This window comes from Tripterygium wilfordii, chromosome 4 (assembly GCF_013401445.1).
Source record: "Tripterygium wilfordii isolate XIE 37 chromosome 4, ASM1340144v1, whole genome shotgun sequence".
Classification (NCBI taxonomy): domain Eukaryota; kingdom Viridiplantae; phylum Streptophyta; class Magnoliopsida; order Celastrales; family Celastraceae; genus Tripterygium; species Tripterygium wilfordii.
Genome location: NC_052235.1, coordinates 5,120,425 through 5,141,447, shown reverse-complemented (window position 1 = coordinate 5,141,447; position 21,023 = coordinate 5,120,425). Strand labels below are relative to the sequence as shown.

General features: G+C 36.4%; 3 protein-coding genes and 1 long non-coding RNA gene across 15 annotated transcripts; 3 read left to right on the top strand and 1 right to left on the bottom strand.

Annotated features, from left to right (window-relative positions):
• The first annotated feature begins 2,161 nt into the window (after positions 1 to 2,161).
• Positions 2,162 to 5,619, top strand: LOC119997630. Its single transcript, XM_038844773.1, has 7 exons — positions 2,162 to 2,669; positions 3,300 to 3,386; positions 3,495 to 3,752; positions 3,863 to 4,027; positions 4,135 to 4,188; positions 4,278 to 4,424; positions 4,899 to 5,619. The coding sequence occupies exons 1-7, from the start codon at positions 2,502 to 2,504 to the stop codon at positions 5,274 to 5,276; spliced, it is 1,257 nt and encodes a 418-aa protein (XP_038700701.1). The 5' UTR covers positions 2,162 to 2,501; the 3' UTR covers positions 5,277 to 5,619.
• Positions 5,620 to 6,382: 763 nt separating this feature from the next.
• On the top strand, positions 6,383 to 10,131 carry LOC119997531. 6 transcript variants are annotated; one of them, XR_005468012.1, is made up of 5 exons: positions 6,383 to 6,712; positions 6,817 to 7,122; positions 7,226 to 8,455; positions 9,651 to 9,736; positions 9,816 to 10,131. It is a non-coding gene; the product is annotated as an uncharacterized LOC119997531 (long non-coding RNA). The 6 variants fall into 6 exon arrangements; XR_005468011.1 differs by having other exon boundaries at positions 6,383 to 6,718; XR_005468014.1 differs by lacking the exon at positions 6,383 to 6,712 and having other exon boundaries at positions 6,732 to 7,122; positions 7,226 to 7,504; positions 7,722 to 8,455.
• Positions 10,132 to 10,777: 646 nt separating this feature from the next.
• On the top strand, positions 10,778 to 16,898 carry LOC119996278 (calpain-type cysteine protease DEK1-like). Of its 4 annotated transcripts, none has more exons than XM_038842856.1 (8): positions 10,778 to 11,150; positions 11,293 to 11,424; positions 12,695 to 12,945; positions 14,028 to 14,210; positions 14,466 to 14,601; positions 15,449 to 15,579; positions 15,757 to 15,814; positions 15,916 to 16,898. In XM_038842856.1, exons 2-8 carry the CDS (start codon positions 11,300 to 11,302, stop codon positions 16,496 to 16,498), a joined length of 1,467 nt encoding a protein of 488 aa, XP_038698784.1. In that variant the 5' UTR covers positions 10,778 to 11,150; positions 11,293 to 11,299; the 3' UTR covers positions 16,499 to 16,898. The 4 variants fall into 4 exon arrangements, with proteins under 4 accessions (XP_038698784.1, XP_038698783.1, XP_038698786.1 ...); XM_038842855.1 differs by having other exon boundaries at positions 15,700 to 15,814; XM_038842858.1 differs by lacking the exon at positions 11,293 to 11,424 and having other exon boundaries at positions 15,700 to 15,814.
• A 337-nt stretch (positions 16,899 to 17,235) lies between these two features.
• Positions 17,236 to 19,521, bottom strand: LOC119997492. 4 transcript variants are annotated; one of them, XM_038844558.1, is made up of 6 exons: positions 19,300 to 19,521; positions 19,055 to 19,144; positions 18,657 to 18,907; positions 18,002 to 18,266; positions 17,814 to 17,891; positions 17,236 to 17,513 (listed from the first exon to the last, which is right to left on the bottom strand). In XM_038844558.1, exons 3-6 carry the CDS (start codon positions 18,878 to 18,880, stop codon positions 17,463 to 17,465), a joined length of 618 nt encoding a protein of 205 aa, XP_038700486.1. In that variant the 5' UTR covers positions 18,881 to 18,907; positions 19,055 to 19,144; positions 19,300 to 19,521; the 3' UTR covers positions 17,236 to 17,462. The 4 variants fall into 4 exon arrangements, with proteins under 4 accessions (XP_038700486.1, XP_038700488.1, XP_038700487.1 ...); XM_038844560.1 differs by having other exon boundaries at positions 18,657 to 18,904; XM_038844559.1 differs by having other exon boundaries at positions 19,101 to 19,144.
• Positions 19,522 to 21,023: the final 1,502 nt, after the last annotated feature.

Genomic DNA, 21,023 nt, shown 5'->3' with positions numbered 1-21,023 from the left:
TCATCCACGGTTAACGCCACGTGTACGATCTGATTGTTCTGTGACAAAATTGACTTGCAACTCGGTGACTAACTACCAACCGAGGCCACGACACTGACTCTGATTTACCCACACACGGGCACGTGCTAGTCACGCTGTGACGATTACAGTTAGAGACGTCCTTTTTTGATTCGGATGATGACCTTTTTGGACATTTACCCTCCATTGGATTCTTTTATCTAGTTACCGTTGGCCAGTTTTTTAGTTTTCCATTTATACCCTTCATCGTGATCGGTGGTGTATCACGGGCGTGGTTTTTCTGGATGTTGGTGCGGCTGTTACGGAACTCTGTGACCGAGGGGTGAGAGAGTTGACGGCGTTAAAGAAATATGACAGGCAACATTCTACTCCGCCTTGGGGTTAACGAAGAAGCAGACGGGCGCCATTCACTGGGAAGAACAACTTTTTGTCCGAGTAAAATGAAAGGAACAACCCCTTGAATTCGTAATTTTACCAATTATTGTTTTAGACTAATCCACGCTCTTTTTAATACGAAAGTTTTATGGTCAATATTATAAAAATGTGCGCACATAAACGCAAGTGTCCGCACAATAACACCTGTAAACCAGAGAAAATACGAAAAGCTTATAAGAATTGATTCATGGGCCATATCATATGTCTAGAATTGGTGGTGTTTTTGCAATAACTTAAGATCATCTTCAATGACGATTAACAACAGTACAACACGTGCCCAATCAAACATTTAATTTCAAAATAGGGATTAGTGGGCGATGCCCTATAAATTGGCTAGGTGGTAGAGATTATTCCAAATGCCTCTGTCCTTTCTTTTTTGTGGCAATTGCATATTCTTAAAGCCACTTTCCATGATAGAAAATGATAGATGTTTCAGGATCTGATTTTTTTTCAATTGATTAAAGAAAATATTATGTATTGGCGATAAGAACAGAAGAATCTTTGTCTAGAATAACATGAAAACACGTTAGTGGATGAGAAGCACCGCTGTTCAAGATTCGGTGATAACATAGCTATGTTTTATTAGTAACAGAAAATTCAGAAAATAAGGAGTGTTTGGTCATAGGATTCCTTTAAATCTTAGTGAAAGAGAGGGGCACTTGTATGATAAGATGAGTCAGGAACCATTAGAAAATCAACAAACCATGATGGATCTTCCCAACTTCTAAGCATTCAAATAATTCCATGATCGCCCTCTTAAGACAAAATTAAGGTAATGATTACAAGTAAATACTCACCAATAAATCACAATTTGGCCATAATAAATTGAATCAAATATTAAAAAATTCAACCATATAAGATAACTAATTACTAGATTAAGGTTGGGGTTAGGGTTGGTGATGAGCATCTCCGAACCAAAGTTGAGCCCTAAAATAAACTATATAGACTTACTATTTTAACAAGCATCCAATGAAGCTCATTTCATCACCTTTTATATTTCGATTAATGCTACAATTCCTCAATTTTGTACCTCTATTTTAACCAAAATATATGTGTCGTGTGAGAGACTCATTAATTATGAAAATAAATATATAATTCCCTAAACATATAATATGCCATATTGCAATATGGATGAGCAGTAAAAAATTGGGCCAGACATTTTTCTCACCATCCCAATCCTAGGTTAGTTGTTTTTTGGGTTTAAACCCTTAATTGATGCATAGCAATTTAAATTTTTTTTATCTACACAAATATTAATAGCATTTATCATTTTAGCAAAAAAAAAGTTAAAAAGAGCAATAGAGGAGATGGTAATTGAAAACAATTGGAGGGGCAATTTAGTTAAAAAGTGCAAGATTGTATAAAACCCAAAGAAAATGTCATATGGGGTGCCTCCCATAAATCAGAATTGCCAAAACGACAAGCAGGCTCATGTGGTGCACAGTATCAAATTATATGAATTTTGACCCAATTTTTTTCCACTTCGAGAGAAAGCAAACCACATTCTGGTCCCATTTCTTCCCCCATCTTTTTAAAATTTTATTTTTAGTACACTTTTTAGTTTTTACCCCCCCCCCCTCGTGCGAAAAATTAAATAAATAAAAAGTCTGTTGGAAAATATAATTAGCAAAATGAGAAAAAAGAGGTTGGCGTCCTTAATGGGAAGTGAAAAAGGAGATGGACAGTTTTTAATGCAAAAGTAGAGAGAGGAAGGAAAGGAAATGACAAGAAGCTGAGTAGAGAGAGAAATAGTGGGTTTCTAGATAAAGAGAGAGAAAGGGAGGTGGGGGCAATTTCGTTTGGTTTTTTTTAGAGAGAAACTGAAGCAGACCCACTCCAAAGTGGAAGCTGAAGGAGTTTGATGTGGGTGCATAGGATAAGCAGTGAGGATAAAGGTTAAGGGCCCGTTTGAGGTGCGTAGGATAAGCAATTAAGTCTTTTTGAGGTCTCTTTCTCCGTTTCTCCTGTGCGTGTGGTAATGGGGGATGTGTTGAAGATATAACCTATAAAAGGTTGATTTGGTTTCTGGGTTCAGACTTCAGGGAGAGATGGGTAGTGATGAGCATTTTAGAAGTGCGAGAGTATTGGCTCTCGTTCTTTGTCTGTCGAGTCTGGTCTCGCTAACTTGCGCTGCTAGGTTGAGTGTCTCGCAGCACAAGCTTGAGGTGCAGAAGCACTTGAATCTCCTGAACAAGCCTGCGGTTAAAAGCATCAAGGTTCCATTTTTTTTAATTGACTCTCTCTAACTACCTTTTCATTTTTTCGAGAAAGTGAAAGAAATGCTTTAATCTTTCATTTATTTTTCTTTTAATGGAAATATGCCATTAGGCACTGGGTTTCTGTTAAGCAATCCTAGTTTTTGTTGTCTTGAATAAAAATCTTCTTCCTGGAAATTATTTTGATATCTTTTTAGATATATTAATTGTTTTTCCTGTGATTTTCGGCGGTAGATGTCCTGTTTCTGCACCAATAGAGAGAGTTATTTATTGTTTGAAGCTCATTTCCACAATCTCCACGAATATTTCCATTTCTTGAAATTTCTCTTTTGCTCTCAAATATTTTTCCCTTTTTTTTTTCCCTTAAAAGGCTAAGTAATGATGAATGCCAGGATATAAAAAGTTCGGTATAATGATCCAATGTTCAATCTCTTGCTGATATACGCTTTCTGTGCAATTTTAAGTGATACATATTTACAAGTCTCTTGATTCATTCTTCTTTTGGTATTTACTCAGTCTTTTCTGCGAAGCCCATCATTTGTAATATGTTGAGTCATGCTCTAGAGATTCACTGGGGCATGTGTGTAGAAGCCGTGATTATACTCATTGTGATTTCTGATGGATATGCAGAGCCCAGATGGAGATATAATAGACTGCGTCTATATATCTCACCAGCCAGCTTTTGACCACCCTTTCCTAAAAGACCACAAAATTCAGGTCCATTTTCCTTACTTTAGTTATTATGCTTTTTACTGAGTTGTTTCTGCTTGTCTGATCTTCGGTATTTCTTGATTTGGATTTCTGGTTTTTATTTGATTTCATTAGTTGAGGCCTAGTTACCACCCTGAAGGATTCTTTGATGAGAACAAGGTCTCTGAAAAACCCAAAGAGAGAACAAATCCAATCACTCAGTTGTGGCACCAGAATGGAAAATGCCCTGAAGACACCATACCAGTAAGGAGAACTAAGAAAGATGACATTCTAAGAGCCAGCTCAGTTAAAAGATATGGAAAGAAAGGGCACAGAGCCATCCCGCAGCCTAGGTCTCCTGATCCTGATCTTACCACTCAAAGTGGTCATCAGGTACTTATTTTCATCACCATTAGTGGCTTTTCAAGTTCTCAGTTTTGATGTTGTTGTTATGACTGATTTTTTTTTTCTTTTTGTTTGGCATATTTTGTGGGGATTATTAGCATGCAATAGCATATGTTGAAGGAGACAAATATTATGGAGCAAAGGCAACCATAAATGTTTGGGAACCCAAAATACAACAGTCTAATGAGTTCAGCTTGTCTCAACTATGGATTCTGGGAGGTTCTTTTGGTGAAGACCTTAACAGTATTGAAGCTGGTTGGCAGGTAAATATTATTATATAGCAATCTCAAACCCCCTAATTATCAGATAATACCAGCTATTGTTTATATACAATTTTGGATTTTAAGACTTGGATGTGCATGTGTAACAGGTCAGTCCAGATCTATACGGTGATAACAACACCAGGCTCTTCACTTACTGGACTGTAAGCTTTCCATTCTTTGTCAAAACTCACTTTGGTAATGTTTGTGTGTTGATGGGTTTTTTTGCTTACTCAGTTTTTGAAAATAACAGAGTGATGCATATCAAGCTACTGGTTGCTACAACCTCCTATGCTCAGGCTTTATACAGATCAACAGTGAAATTGCAATGGGTGCAAGCATCTCACCAGTTTCTGGCTATCGCAATTCCCAATATGATATCAGTATACTTATTTGGAAGGTAAAAAGACTGAAATCCAAGGCCCCTGCATTTCAGTTCTAGTTTCTCAATATTTTTAAAAAAAAGAGAGGTTAAGAAAGATTTGGAGTCTACTGCGGTACTGCCTACTAAGAATGCATGTGACATCAAAGGAATTTTTTCTTTTTTCAATGCAGTTTTACATGGCATGTCCATATGTGTATACTTGGCTGTGTCAGTAGCCAGAACAGTACTTGATTATATAATTGAGGGGGACGGGTCAGACAAATAATTTAGCTTGTGATGCTGAGAATCTTTGGTATTATTATTTGATTTCTGACTTGAAAACAGCCTCATTGTTAAATAGATAGGATACTATAGCTTATTAAAAAAAAAAAGGTGCCAAAATTAGTTATGCTTCACCAATATTAGGTGTTTAAATAAGTTTGTCTTTTGTTTATTACATGTATGTGGTTGTTTAACTTTGAGATTTTGTCGGGTTATTGGGAACTCTAGGATCCAAAAGAAGGGCATTGGTGGATGCAGTTCGGTAACGACTACGTATTGGGTTATTGGCCTGCGTTCCTCTTCTCATACTTAGCAGACAGCGCTTCCATGATCGAGTGGGGAGGAGAGGTGGTGAATTCAGAGCCAGATGGTGCACACACCTCAACTCAAATGGGTAGCGGCCATTTCCCTGGAGAAGGGTTTAGTAAATCAAGCTATTTCAGGAACATTCAGGTTGTTGATTCTTCCAACAACCTCAAGGCCCCCAAAGGGATTGGCACCTTCACTGAGCAATCAAACTGCTATGATGTGCAAACCGGCAACAATGGGGATTGGGGTCATTACTTTTATTATGGAGGCCCTGGTAGAAACCCCAATTGCCCATGATGAAATAACCGTAGTCCCTCTCCGTCTCCCGGTGTATCTCATTCAATATATAAGTGTAATCCTTCCCCCCCCCCCCCTCGCTTCTTATACCCTTTTTAGCTAGGTTGGGTAGTGACTTGTAACCTTGGCCGTAGTGGGAAATTTTGAGTCTTGTGTTTGAAAGTGAAAAGGGTTCTTCTCCCTGTAAGTTTGTGGGGGAATCTGTGGCCAAAAGTTTCTTCAAAGCTATAACAGAGACAAGGCCTTTCTTTCTGCTCCTTGTATTCTATTTGTTTGTCTTACTTCTCTCTTGGGAGTGGTTTGCTATGGAATGAATGTGAGTTCTACTAGCAGAAACTTGTAAGTCTTGGGGTCAACTTTTTTCTTGATTGACTAATATAAAGAAATCTAGAGGGTATATGTAAAGTTTGAAAAAGATGTTTGTAGGATGAATGAAGTGGCATGTGAGTGGATGACAGTACTTTATATCTAAAGGTATGTGTATTCACACCCACTTAGAGCATTATCAACCAATTGTCTTGTCCTTGAGCATTATGAATTCTAGTTAGGTATCCTTTCAATTCTTCGTTTGGTGTAGCCCATTTACATTCCTTGAGAAATTTAAAAAGGGGTGGATTTCATTTTTAAAGGCAAGTGTTTAAATGAAAATGTCATTTTCTTCCAACTACCTTAAAATATGTTGGGAAAAAGGGTTACAACCTGGCATGATATAAGATTTGAGATCCATCATCCCATGTGTGTGAGTCAACTTCTCAATAATGGCTACCCATCTGTTACCAGTCTACAAACTTCTGAATAAGGCCCATTTTATAAGCAATTTGGAGTACTGGTCTATTGGTTAGCAAGTTCTGGAAAAAGGAAAATGCTTCAGCTTCACTGATGTAGACAAAAGTATTCAGTTATTGGAGAAAAATCAATATTTTTTCTAATGAGATGCAATGCATTGGGTCGAATTCTTCTTCGGTGTCAAGATAATAGCTATGACTAGTCATCGACTCCCTGTAAAGGGTAGAAGAATGGGGCCTATTATGAGATATACAATGCATTATAAACCTATGATCATTATGCTTCAACAAGATTATTCTATTCCACATTTTCCAAAAAAAAACAAAGATGAGAGATCATTAGAATCCCAACCAACATTTTTTTTCCTTGAGCTAAATTGGACCAACAAAGATGAGAAGACATGGACTCAAATTCTATTTATACAGAATGAGGGGTAGCCTGGTCGATGAGTACCCCTACCTACCATGAGCACCTGGTTTTGATTCTCATCAGAGGGTGGAGTGAGGGTAGCTAAGGGTGTAATTTGGGTTCATCAAGCCATTTGAACCAAATTGGGCCCAAATTGAACATATGCATTGATATGGGCTACGGAGGAGACCAATTTGTTTGTAATTTGTCAGTCATTTTCTACATCTATACCTATATATAAAGTGGAGGTTCTAACAATTACTCTTGTTTTTGCGACACTTGGTCTGTTAAAACTTCATGTTTCTTCTTACCTGGACACTCTACAATTCGTTTATTTGTTTTTCAGACGCTCTCAGCTCTCTCCCTATTTCTCCAATACACTTCTCTCCAATAGAACGTGTTCTGCGGCAATAAAAGAAGCGAAAAAAACGGACGATCTCAAAGCCGTTTCTATCTACGTTTGCTGCTTCCCTTCTCTATTTCCATCTCCCAATTAAGCATGCCCGGCGGCAATAAAGAATGCTATCCGTTTGCTTTGTGGTGATGGGGTTCAGGGCGACGATGGGCTGTCGATTTCAGTGATGTTTCAACTGTTGCTTCCTCCCGTGACATCCCTAATCCTCCCAATTTCTCTCGCGCCTCTCAAGATCAGGTTCATCTGTCTCTCTTACAAACTTTTGCATATAATTTTAAGTTTTCCTTGTAATTTCCGATTGTCAATTTTTTTGAGTGATTCTTCTGTTGGTTTGTTGTAGGATGATTCCACGCGAAGTCGGCAAAAGAAGGATTTTGAGGCCAATTGGAAAGCTCAGGTTCTTTTTTTAGAATCTCTAATTTTTTCGATCCAATCCAGATCCTATTGATTAGGCTGAATTACCTAAATTGTTATCAGTCGGTAGAGGATCTGAGTTGATCCCTGTTAATTGAATTTTTTGGGGTTTCCGGTACCCTGGTTTTGAATGAGCTCAAAAGAGGAACTCTGTAATTTCGTTTACTTCTGAAACTTTTGACAATTCGCGACATGTCGTAACAAGGTAAGGTTTTATGGATTTTAGCGATTACTGATTAGCATCTCTTTGTAATATTTTCTTCCGTGTTTTCGGTCGTACGGGGAAATGAAGTCATGTCGATGATTGAATTCATGAATCTTATTTCAATTTCCTGATTTAGGTGCGATTGAATTTATGTATTTGTGCCTTCTCTTTTATAACTATTATCAGGCTGATTGTCACAAGTGTGTTGGAATCTCAGGTGGAATTATCCTAGAAAAAAGTAGTAGTCATAAAGGCATGGTTATATGATGATATGGGTACAAGAGTTGATTGCGAAGCTCCAGGTCTTGGATTTTCCTAGATGTTATGATTTCTGAGTCATTGTTGTGTTCATTTCATTGTCATTACGCTTATTGTTGCCTTCCTTACTTTTCATTGGAACTGATTTAATTAAAATGTCAACAGCATGTGGATGTTGTGTCTTGAAAAGTAGATGGTGATCTTAAATTAGTGGCGAATATGAGCTTAACATAAAAGGTGGTTCATTTAAATTTCGATGAAAAATGTTTTACCCTTTGATTAACTTTCTCTTTAAAGACTTCTTTGATTAACTTTCTCTTTAAAGAATTTTTTAATTACTCATTTCTTTGTTCTCCCAATGAAGTCTATTTCACAAAGTCGATATCCAAATTCTCTGGCATCATCAAATTGATGTTATCTGACTCCTGAGATCACCCCATCCACAAAAGGATGTGCCCATCTTAAACTATGACCTGGCTCTTCTTTTTCAGCCCATACTAATGTCGTTTCTTTAATTGCTAATGACTGCAGCACACTAATATGATCTTTATGTTTATTTATATTGTGGAGCCATTGCAGTGAAAGAGAGGGAAAAAGGCTATTGGGTTGATTTTCATGGGAACTTTAAAGCCTAAAATTGAAAGTGGCTTACTAGGTTTAGGAGGAGCTTTTCAATGTGGAGAATGTTGAGAGGTAATAACTTTTTTTTTTGTTATTGTTTTCATGAGTTAGTTTATGGAAGACTATGTTTCTCTGAGTTTGAAAAAATAAAAAACAATTTTGCTAGGTCCATTCACTACCCATGAAATACTCCTGATTAACTCTAATGTGCTTTCTTCCTTTTTTTTCCCTTCTCTTTTTTGATCTTCTTGACTAATGGGCACATCTGGTTTTGCAAATTAAAGCTTGAGTATTTCTTGGGTCGCATTATACTTAATTTTTGACATGGATTTGATAGTTTAGTCCGCCTATAGCTCAAGGGCTAGCTATTAAGCTAATGGCTCTGTAAGCTATGATGTCTTTATAAGTTTGGATATCACCTGTTATGACTAATGGCCTTATTGTGGTGTTTCATATGTTCCCACTGAACATTGAGCACACACCTATGAATATTGTGGTTTTATCTATATTTTTCAAATAAGTATTATACGTTTTAATGCAAGGGATGTAAAAAATCCATGATTTATTTTTTTTGCGAGTATATATTCATTTGTACTGATTGTTTATGTCATATTATAAGGAATTGATATGTTCAATTTGTATATGCAAATCCTTGATATTGATAATGCAATGGAATGTAAAAGATCAATGTTTGTTGCATATTTGTATTAATTTACAATTGTTTCTCAAAGTCTCTGTGCCGTGTATGTTTGTTGTGGTCCAATATATGAATGTTGTGCAAGTGATAAATACTAAACTAACTAAAAAACGTAGTAGTTTAAAGTCTTTAGAGTTCCACCATTATCCACCAGATTTCTACCAGGTTACCTTTCTTTATCATGCCAAAGCTTATATTTGGACATGTGATTTTGTTAATTATTGCATCCTCATGGCTGCACTCTATTTATGTCACAATAACAAAGTAGTTGTTTTTTACCTATTAATTGAATGGTTCATCAGCTAAACATGTTGATCTCTCCGTCCATTCTTCCCTTTGAGGTAATTCTATATTTAATTTTTGTTTTTCTTGGATTCACTGATTTTTGTTTTCAACAAATTAAGTCAAATTTCAATTTTAAATTTATAAGAAGCTCATAACAGAAACGAGTTGGTGTTTCAATTTCTTTTCAAGCTGAACATTTGAGCTTATAAAGTGTACTTTGAAAATATTATGTTTATTCTTGAAATTCATTCTACTTTTGTGATGTATTTGTTGTTCTTTGAGTAGATATTGAACAAAAGAGCAGTTAGGCTATGGAAAAGGAATGACATGTTTTTGATGTCAGGACTGGGGATATTGTGGAGATTAAATTGGTAATTACTTTACTCTCTTTATTAAATATACCTATTAAAGGAAATCCTCTTGAAATTGGTTTGTTTGGTTGACTCACAGGAAGTTCCCGAAAATAGGCGTAGATTGTCTGTCTATCTACAAAGGTATTGTTAAGTCTAGACAAAATGCCTGCGTCCACACCACCATTTGGATCTGGAGAATTGTTGTTGGCGTGATGGTTCAAATTGTCCTCCCTCTGCAAGTATTACCCTGCCATCATTTCTAAGGCTTAGGTCATGACTATTTGTTTTAGCTAGCTAGAAAAAATAATGGCAAAGTTATCTTTGGCCAAATAATGTTGTATGATGAATTATGTGATAATGTAAATTTGTGCCGTTGGACATGGAAAAGGCCAATCTGGTGTTGCCATGGCAATAATGATAGTTGCTTATGAATATGTATAATCATGCAAGAATGTGAAATATGCGTGTTGCTCACGAATCATTAAGAGTGCAGTTGCTGACTTGCGCGAACTCTCAACCTTTTATTTGTACTTAATCATGTCTAAGTTAATCTCATACTTTGGAAAATTGGGGAGGGGAAGGTGGGTCTTATGCATATAAAAAAAACATATTTTTTCCATGAATTATTTGAATTAGTATGATACCATTTTTCATAAATAATTATTAAAAATTAAATCCATGACATCAAATTTGACCATTTGAATTACTATTAATTACCCCAAGTAGAATACATTGTTTAGGTAATTAAATTAATAATATTTTAATTTCGAATTCAAGGAAATAATATACATTAATTAGTTTCAACTCCAAGACTCATTTTGAAGACTCAATGAGTCCACTCACCATTCACCAATAGATGGTCAAGAACTCATCATTGATCCCACGGTTCGCACTTCACACTTCACACCTTATCAGAGAGTGTATTGCACGCGCGTGTAGTGAGATGGGTATAGTTCTCTCACAGAAACAGACGTATTGTTGTTGTTTTATACTTTTATTATAACCACTCTTTTTTTCCTTCCCTTGTTTTTCTCTCTCTATCTGACTGTGTCTGCTGACTCTGCTTTACCAGTCAAGTCGTCTTCTTCTCTCTCTTAATTTTTTTTTTTTGAACTGCACAATTCACACAAACGCTTCGCAGTAGGGTTTTTAAGCTTTGGTATTCTCTTCACAGAATTCTTCAAGAAGATAAACCCTAAATTAATCTAACACCAAACAAAGCGAGCACGAAGGGCTAACGTTTTTTCTCTTAAGATTTCAGAAACCTAACATAACTTCCCCATTTTTTTCCTATGCTGACCTGCTGAATCCCTTGCTCCAAACCCTAAAATCCCATTCACAGAATGACCCGTTTGATGCAACTTCTGCATACCCATTTGTGCTAAATTCATCAATCATGCTCTTGCCAATTAAACCCAGTTCATTCATTTAGGTAAAACCCCTGTCATTTTTTCTGCATTGTTATCATCTGCTTTGGTTTCAATTTTTCTTTAAATTTGACCATTGTGAGTGAAAAATCTGGTATGCAATGCGTGGTGTAGAATTGTATGGGTTTTGATGCGTATGGTGTTTAGGTGAGACATGGAAGGGGACGAGCGTGGGCTTGTATTGGCATGTGCAATTCCGGGTGCCCTTTTCGCGTTTTTTGGTTCTGCTTCGTTTTCTATGCTGTGGGTGGTGAATTGGCGGCCATGGCGGTTGTACAGGTAGTCTTCTTCCACAATTTTCGTTAACTCCTTGTTTCTTGTTGCTATATTTTCAAGTTGATGATAGCGGGAGAGTTAGTTGTTTTGGTTTTATGATGACGGGCTGTTGTTGATGATTTTATTTTAAGATTGAAGGCAGAATATTTTACATAGATTGTAAATTTATTAATGTGTTGGCTTCAGTATTTATGTGGTTTATCAAAGAGTAAATTTGTTTGATTAAAGTGTAATGCGTATCTAATGAGGCACTGAGGTTGCATTTGATTGGAATCAGCAAATTATTATGAGGCCAAATATAAAGAAGAATATGGCCTTGTTTGCAGATCATTTAGTGGTGAAGCTTTCCTTTTATTGTTTGAAGACCAGTGCATCTGTCTTTAATGGAAGTTAATTGGTTGTTGCTTAGTTTCGTACTGGAAATATTTTTCCAGTAGAACAAAATTCTTGGAAATGCTTCCTGAAACATTGTTGGCATCAAGAATTTGGTGTGGCACCCTGCTCATTGTTTTTGAGATTCTAGGAAACATAATTTATTAGCCCATGTGTTTAATCATATTCTTATATGTTTTGTTCATTGTGTAGATTGTGTAGTTTCGAGTGACAGTGTTGCTCTGTCTGTATTGTAATAAATTTTGAACAAATCATTGCATTTCTTAAGAAGTCATGCGTATGAAATTTCAAAGTGGCGAACAAATGGAATCTAATAATAATTTTGAAGCGAATGGTGATGGTGAAAACATACATTAAATGTCGAATTTTTCATCATCATAACCAAAGACGGTTTTATCTGTCAGTTCATTCTTGTTGTATTGGTGGAATTTATTTGATTCTATATCTTCTACCTTGTTGAACTTTGTTCAACTCGCAAAAGATTGAGCCCTGTTACATTGGGTTGGCCATGTGAAAACAGGGAAACATTATCATTTTTTTCGTTAGTGGTGGTTTTTTCTTTTAATCTTTTTGTAGCATAGGGATGACTTTTATTTGTTCAACTAACATGCCATTTAAATCTGTGGTGTTATTTGTTTCCATTCTTAAAAATATATATAAATTTTGTTGTGTTTATTTAGATATCAGTTTTGATGTTATATTTTTTTTGGTACGTTAGCAGTTTTCGGTGAAGTTGTTGCTGTTGGCTTTAAATATCTTTCCTGTTATGTGAATTAATTGTTTCTTGCTTCTGAAAGTGCCATGAAAAAGTCGTGCTTTTACTCCATAGGTGACATGCACCAAAGTAACATTGCGCTTTGCTGCACATTTCCTTTATTAGTTGGATCTTTGCTAGAAAATGGCCAGCCATCTTACAAGGTCCTCAGCTGGGAGTGCTTTGTGGTTTTCTGTCCCTGTCAGCATGGATGGTTGTTATATCTCCAATTATGGTGCTTATCACGTGGGGATGCTGGTTGATTATAATATTGGGACGAGATATTATCGGTCTCGCTGTAATAATGGCTGGCACTGCTCTCCTGTTGGTGTTCTATTCAATCATGCTCTGGTGGAGAACACGGTGGCAAAACTCACGTATGTACACCATTGACCATTCTGTCATTTTGAAAAGAAGCTTCTTTGATTAATTAATCTTATTGGAAAATTAATTGTCATATCTTGGACTTTGTAGATTCTTTTGTGTGGGTTTGGTATGAAAGATGAATATTGTGCCTCATTTCTCATATTTGTTTGATTTGAGCTATTGTTTCTGGAAAAACTTTCCTGAAATTCATGTATTACCCTAGTTGTGCAAGTAGGGTTGTTATAGACGTGCGTGCAAAAATTGCTCTCTATAGTCAATTTTGTTAACAAAATGCAGAGTTCTTGTGAAGATAAGGTTTCATGAGAGGGTACGGTTTTTGACAATAGAAATAGAGATACTTCTTCATCATTATCATCAAAGGCCTTTGTCCAAAACAGTTTGGGTTCAGGTACATGCATTCGTGACAGAAATGAGTAGGTTGTTAATCTACGTTCTTAATATTTTCTCTAGGCTTGCTCTAAACATGAAAAGCAATGTAGCTGCAGTTGTAGTGAACAATTGTGATGGCCCAATATCTTGTCATGGGCCCCTTTTAGTTTGCCAATTTTCTGTAGGATGTATCATTGCATGTTCTCATGGTTTATAATCTTGAGGCTCGAGCTAAGTCCATAATTTGTCTTCAAAGACAACATTTATCATGGTTGGGTGAACTTTTTAGGATGCAAGAGCAAGAGCAAGAGCATAGATCATGGAATACGCAGGTATCTAGCCATGTTAATATATCCTTGTAACAGACTTTGACTTGGTGATTCCTGGATAGATAGATGAATAGATAGAGGAGAAAGCAACTGTTCTTGGTGAGCGGAGGGAAACTGGTGGGGAAATGACAAAAGAAGCAATTTGAAAAAATGTACAAGGCCAAAGAACAAACGAGGGATTGATCTTGGATCTGCCGACTTGTGAAATTTTGATCGCAGAAATTGGAAAGATGATGTTGATAGGGAGGAGAAGATGGGATTGGAGTCTTTCCTTTCCCGTGCTTTGACATAAATCTCATAATATGAACAACACTTACTTTTCCTCTGTTCTTTTGATTTATTCTGTACCTGAAGTCCGCAATTTTCTTTTACAGGTGCGGTTGCAATTCTTCTTCTTTTGGCAGTTTACCTACTCTGTGCGTATGAACTGTGTGCGGTGTATGTGACTTCTGGTAAAAATGCTTCTGAAAGATATTCGCCTTCTGGGTTTTTTTTTGGAGTATCTGCAATTGCCTTGGCGATCAACATGCTATTTATTTGCCGAATGGTCTTTAACGGTAATTAGTGCCATATTTTATCCTCGAAGTTGTGCCTTTTCTTCTTGTGCAATTTTTTGGTGTATTAAAGAAGGATTTTATTCAAGTGGGCACCATGAGGCTAGAAACCTATTTCCCCATCTTCCATTGATAATGTTAGTCCACAATAACAAAACACGAGTCTTATTGATGCAACCAACTGTAATAACTACAATTACTTTTATATCTAATATTGTTTTTATTTAGTTATTTATCATGAGTCCTCAATCCTTTCAGGGAATGGTCTAGATGTGGATAAGTATGTGTGGAGGGCATACAAGCATGCCTATTCTAAAAGTATAGAAATGGGTCCTGTTGCTTGTTTACCAGAACCACCTGACCCCAATGAATTGTATCCTCGACATTCTCGTAGGTAAGGTCTTTACTTTCTTGCTTAGATTCCAATATTATATTTTAGCAGCTATAGCTATTTTTGCCACTTATTGAGATTTATATGTTCCAGATTACCAAAACTCTTATCATGTTGATGAACAATAGATATGCATATCTGATCTGACCTACAAAATTTTATGTGGGTTGGGTAAGAAAAATTGGAGACCTAGATTTAGAACTTGTAAGAGAAATATTTGGAGTTCTAAGGATAGAGAAACATTCCAGATTAAACGAGGTTTAAAGTTAAAGATTTCTTTTGAATGGAAAAGTAAAGAAGAAGAATTCCATGTGAAGAGTTACACTATAGCAGTGTGTGAAAAGAAGAAGAATTGATATTATGCCAAGAAGATATGAGGAAATACTTGTGATTTTTTCAAATCTCAGTGTTTAATTATCAAAAGCCTTGTGAAAATAAGATTATCCAGTTGTTTATCAACTTTTGGACTGCCGCTAATCCTGACAGGACATGTCCCCTCCTTGCTGGGAAGAAGCTTAATCAGGACTTCAAGAAAAAGATATATAGAGTTATAGCCACTCCCAGAAAATTTAGACACAATTAAAGTACTACATTTAGTAGAAGATGCCAAGATTTAAGATCTAGCTATTTTCCCCTAAAAAGACTAGTAAAGCCTTCCATTTATGACTTAAAACTACAGAAACACCCAAATTTCTCATGTGATTATATACCATTGCAGCAGCATCTCTCTGCTTGTTTTTTGACGGTTCCTATGTATGACTTGATGCCTAGTTGAACTTGATCTTGTATGTCTTGTTCTTAATTGACAGGCATAGTTCCATATTTGACTAGTCCTTCTCCGTTTCTATAGGGCTTCCCATCTCGGAGTTCTGTACGTTGGCTCACTTGTGGTGCTTTTTGTTTACTCCATCCTTTATGGTTTGACAGCAAAAGAAGCACGTTGGCTTGGAGCCATTACGTCAACTGCTGTTGTAATTCTTGGTATGTTAGTAACCATCGTGTTTATATGTGATTCAGCTGTTTTCTTCGTTGTATAAGCCAAGTGCATGATTATCTGACTGTGGAAGCCATTTTCTTTTTATGTCTTTGCTCAATATGCAGATTGGAATATGAGGGCATGTTTGTATGGATTTCAACTTCTTCAAAGTCGTTTTGCAGCACTTTTTGTTGCTGGCACATCTTGGGTTTTCCTTATTTGTTTTGGAGTGCGCTACTGGTATGTTATACAATTTTGGCATTTCAAACATTAATTACATTGTAGTTTTTTTACTTTTTTTAACGTTGTATAGTCACAGTTGCTGCTACTTTTTTTCTCAGGTATTTCGGGCATTGCATTAGTTATGCAGTTGTAGCATCTGTGCTCTTGGGTGCTGCTGTTTCTCGTCATCTATCTGTTACAAACCCATTAGCTGCAAGGAGAGACGCATTACAAAGCACAGTGATTCGCCTGAGAGAGGCTTTTCGCAGAAAGGAACAGAACAGTTCATCTAGCTCATCTGAAGGCTGTGGCTCAAGCATGAAACGAAGCAGTAGTGCTGATGGGGGCAACCTTGGTAATATTGTTGAAGGTAATAGTCGAAGTACCATGCAGTGTACTGTGGATGTTAGCAACTGGAATAATGCTATTTTTTGTCGAAATGGAAGTTCTCACGAGGGAATCAATAGTGATAAGAGCACAGATAGCGGAAGGCCAAGTTTAGCAATACGTAGTAGTTCTTGCCGTTCAGTTGTCCAAGAATCCGAATCTGGGATGTCCTTTCCTGATAAAATCTTTGAGCAGAACAGCTCTTTGGTGGTTTGTCCTGGTACTGGTCTTGATAGCCAAGGTGAGTCTAGCACTTCGACTTTGGCTAACCAGCAACTCTTAGATTTAAATCTGGACGGCACAGTTTTGATGTGAACGCTGCGAGTTTGAAGTGTGCAAGGTATATATATATATTCCCTTATGAGCATCGAGTGCCATGGTCCGGACTAGAATACTGATCAGTTAGAATCGAGCTGTCGATGAAATGTGGAGGCTGCCTCGGCCAGCATAGGTGAGGGTTCGTGGGGTGTGGTAAATTGTACATGGTAGGTATTTATAAGGAATACAGATCTGATCATGTAAATCAATAGGATAACAAAAGAAATAGAGAGATAATCACTAACACCCAATACAGAGCTTTGTGGCCGGAAAAGGAGTTGTTTCGGCTACAGTTTTGAAGTGCTTGGTAGCTTGAACAACCCATTCACTGTGTATAAAACTATATAAATGCTAATCTTCTGCAATATAATTTCATTTTGGTATTCAATTTAGCATTGATGTCTCTTTTCTTTATGGTGGTTGAATTCAAAACCTTATCAAACACCTCTGTTTGTATGGCCAATAAACTCCAAAAGAAATCAGTTGTCATAATATGCATCCAAGTAATGTTTCTGTGGTTTACTAACCAAGTCCGGGTTTTCTTATTTATTTTTTGTTAAAAGAATGTTATTGCTTGTGTTCCAAGCATGCATATATGGCATGATCTAGTACATCACTATTTATACCCTTTTTTTTTCTTTTTTTTTTCCCTTGTTTTGTTAAAGTGAGGAAAATAGAATCTGTTGCTGGATAACCAAAACGACAATTTAAACCTGAAGGCAGTAAATGGGGCCTTTCAAGCGACAGGAAACCCGTGAGTTGAAAATAAATACACCTAAAAGTGGGAAAGAGAATCATGCGCACCAAAATGAACAATATTGCCAATAAAACAAGAAAGAAGCAAGAAATTTATATCCCCAACATCAATTAGGCAAAAGAAGAGAGACCCTTTTAACATTCCTTCTTTTCTCAAAGATGGAGTAATATCCATCTCTGTTTCTACTCTCTCTCTCTCTCTCATTCATTCAGAATCACTCTCCATACTCCCCATTGCCTTCAATCCTCTTGGTCTCTGCAATACATAGCAACAATATTTTGTTATATTCCTAACAAATCTGTATTATATATCTTAAATTGATCCCATATCTCTTTATATGGGCAAGGAAAATTCAAAATCATATGTATTCTTTCTCAACTCTTGAGATCAATTATCATGTTATTGGAGAATTCAAAATTTAAATTCCATCCATCATTTCCTGAACTTTCTCAGCCACCAAAAAGAGCATTTACTTGACAAAAGAGAATTGTTAAGATATATACAAGAAATGATGATTAAAAAAGAAAAGGAAATTAATGAAAACAAACAATGTACCTTCTTTGAAGTCTTTTTCTCCCTTACTTCATACCTTTCTTGGCACAAATCTGTTAACCATGCACCTGGACTCACCAACTGGACACCCGATACAGAAAGAGAACAAACAACGGTTTTAACACAAACTCCATATCATAAAAACACTAAATACCTTCTCAAGTTTACATATTCAAGATGAATGAACTTACAAGTAGACTTCTTTGGACCAACTTGGCTCTTTTCTTTGGCCTCTGAGGCGGTTTACACCCTTTCATTGCCATGAAATCCTCTTCCTTCTCTTTGCTTGACAATGTGATGAACAACTTTGGCCAAACTGGCCTTTTATCCTCCTTTACAATATCTAACAAAGCCTTTCCATTATCATCCAACCCCAATGATCCCCTAGTTGTATAGTACCGATCCTCCTTTTCCGGTGAAGTCGCCAATTTCCGGTTATTCATCATCATGTTGGTCCTGCAAAAAAAAAAATTTAGAAATATTGGAACTAACTCGGGGATGATGCTTTGATCTAAAGAAAAATAATACTATTATTATTAGGAAACTTGGGGGCCTTGATATCTTCTTGATACAGTCTCTCCAGGCCAGATTTTACATGATTACATATTATTCCATTCAGCAACCAAACAAGGAATATTGACACAATTAATTTATTTCTATCCCCTCAAATGAAAAGGAGAAAAAAGGAAGAAACATCTGGCCGGCCAAGAGAATCAAATGCAAGCAAAATAAGATATTAAACTCACAGCCTATGAAAGAATTTCAAACTTTCTAATGACAATCATACTTGATACACTATCAATGAAATGCAAACAAATTGCTTTATGGGTTTGGTTGTGTTCTTACTTGTTGAGATGATGAGGCTGAGGGGAAGCGGATTTCTTCTCAGCAGGGCTAACCCTAGATGTGATTTTCTTCTTTGTCAAACTGTCAGTTGATTTAGATTTGTTAGGTAGGTCATGGTTTTTCTTCACTTTAGGAAGCCTATGCTTCTTTTTGCTTCCCCACTGTAAAACAAAATCTCTTTCTGTTCCTCTACTCCCTTTCTGACTCTTCCCTTCCTTCTCCATCGCTAATATGACTATATCCCCTCTCTGCTGCAACAATCCAAACTTTTAATACTGAATTAGTAAACAGAAAGTGAACGAAACTTGAATTTACAAATTTCCATTTTGAGTGTTTTCAGGGGAAGAATTCAAAATAAACAAAATCATGAAACAAATTGTAAGGAAAAATTTACTCACAAATGAAGGAATTTAGAATGAAAATTGCCAGATAGAGAATGCTCACCCTCGAGATCTGGAAAAACCAAACAAAAATTCTCTCTACTCACCCTGCAAATCAGAAAATAAAAGAATACCCATTAAGGGAAATATACAAAACCATGACATTATATTGCTCCTTCCATTTGGCTTTCAAGCAACCACTAAGACAACGCATAAAATTCCAAGTTAACAGAATGTGCAGAGAAGAAGATAAGAGAAATTACAAGGAGGAAGCTTCATTGAATCACAAAGGCAGCCAAAAAGCTTGAAAGGCAGAGTATTTCTATTCCAAGAAAAATAAAATTATCCTGAGAGAAAGTGAAGGAATTAGAGATCAATGATGGGTATATGTTTTCTCTATAGTGGCTAAAACATTAAGAATCGGCCGCTTCTCTGTTTTCTTCACCAAAAATCTCTCTCACAGAATTTCTCTACTACAGTTTTCTTTACTTACACACCCTATTTGGTTTGTTGCCATTTATTTATTTCTTTAAGTATATTTTAATAATCCGTCTAATAATTCTAACCCTAGATTGTAAAATGAACGGTCAGATGAGGTTCCCTCCAATAGGTAACCTTGTTGGGTTTGGGCCTTGAACTCACGTGACTTTGCTTTGACGCACGTGAGGTTTGCCACCTCAGCATCTTAAAGAAAATCCAAGCAGGATTATGTTCTGTGCGGTGCTGCTCAAAAACCAATGGTTTTGAATTGGAAATTTGAAACTTCTACTTTACTTTTGGAAGTCAACTCATCACGTAGTTTACGAACTATTGACTCAATCCTCACGCCCACGTACATTGGGCCGGGCCAGGTGAGAATGGCGAGCCTGAAGATGTTGAGTTCAGCCCAATCTTTGGCCGTTCAGATGTTGGGCTTAAGGCTGAAAATAAAGAGACGAGGTTGGGCTGAAAATTTACCAGTGACGGGCTTGTTGGACTCATTTAGTCTTGTATACTTTAGCCCATATAACTCTTTTTTTGTAAGGTAAGAAGTTTATTAATATAAAAAGAAGGTACAACTACAAATACAATGGGTTAAAACAACTTATCATTCAAAATTTCACAACTTTCCATAATTGGGTGTAGAACAGTAGAAAGCAAATGCCGGTTCATTGTGATTGATTCAAATTCAGATGCTTCTGTGTATGACCCACTTTTCCAAATTCACAATGATTCAAGATTGCTCAACCATTACTTGGAAACTTGTCCGCTTGTTCAATTCAAAATTTAGGTCATTTTTTGAATTCCTTTCCAAAAACTAACCATTTTACAATTCAATCCATATATTTGAATTGACTATATTCAAGTGTCTAAAGAAAAAGCAAGCTCTCAAAAATGGGTACTAGATATTGTGTAGTTCAAGAGGATATATAGATACCATTCACCGACTAGTTTGACACAAATTAGGTAGCCTAACACGGAGAATGGGAGGTGCCTTGGTTGATCAGATTGTCTGTCCAGGACTTTAAGGTCCAGGGCTTCATTCTCACCATGAGGGTTGGGATTTGGGTAGTTTATATCCGTTGTGATGGCCTTCATACCCCTCGGCATGGCCTAACGTGTGTGTGGCCTATGAGCAGCCTTTCAAAAAAAAAATGCCCTAACATGTACATATCATAATAGTTAGCACTTCTTTTTCATATTTATTTCAAACTGTTTAAAATTTTGGATTTTGGACCAAAATTTTCCTTAATTAGATTCACACATCAAATAAGAAAAAACCTGTTCATTATCATCAAAATGAGACGGAATGCACTTGACGATAATTTTAACAGTACACACTCAGATTTTCTCAGTTTCATATTCATTAAAAAGTTGATACATATAGCCGTTGAATGGATAATTTTTTATTGCTTGTGTGTTTAGAAATCAAGTAGGTAAAGCGATTGGGTGCTTGGTCAATTTCACACTTAGTGATGCAATCATAGTTAATAATTAATGTGAATAA

Coding starts and splice junctions, on each gene's coding strand:
- LOC119997492 (XM_038844558.1), bottom strand. CDS start 18,880: ATGGAGAAGGAAGGGAAGAGTCAGAAAGGGAGTAGAGGAACAGAAAGA. Junction 17,892..18,001: donor TGGTCCAAAGAAGTCTACTT/GTAAGTTCATTC, acceptor TCGGGTGTCCAG/TTGGTGAGTCCAGGTGCATG. Junction 17,514..17,813: donor AGAAAAAGACTTCAAAGAAG/GTACATTGTTTG, acceptor TATGTATTGCAG/AGACCAAGAGGATTGAAGGC.
- LOC119997630 (XM_038844773.1), top strand. CDS start 2,502: ATGGGTAGTGATGAGCATTTTAGAAGTGCGAGAGTATTGGCTCTCGTT. Junction 3,387..3,494: donor TAAAAGACCACAAAATTCAG/GTCCATTTTCCT, acceptor TGATTTCATTAG/TTGAGGCCTAGTTACCACCC. Junction 4,028..4,134: donor GTATTGAAGCTGGTTGGCAG/GTAAATATTATT, acceptor CATGTGTAACAG/GTCAGTCCAGATCTATACGG.
- LOC119996278 (XM_038842855.1), top strand. CDS start 11,300: ATGGAAGGGGACGAGCGTGGGCTTGTATTGGCATGTGCAATTCCGGGT. Junction 11,425..12,694: donor CGGCCATGGCGGTTGTACAG/GTAGTCTTCTTC, acceptor TTCCTTTATTAG/TTGGATCTTTGCTAGAAAAT. Junction 14,211..14,465: donor TTGCCGAATGGTCTTTAACG/GTAATTAGTGCC, acceptor CAATCCTTTCAG/GGAATGGTCTAGATGTGGAT.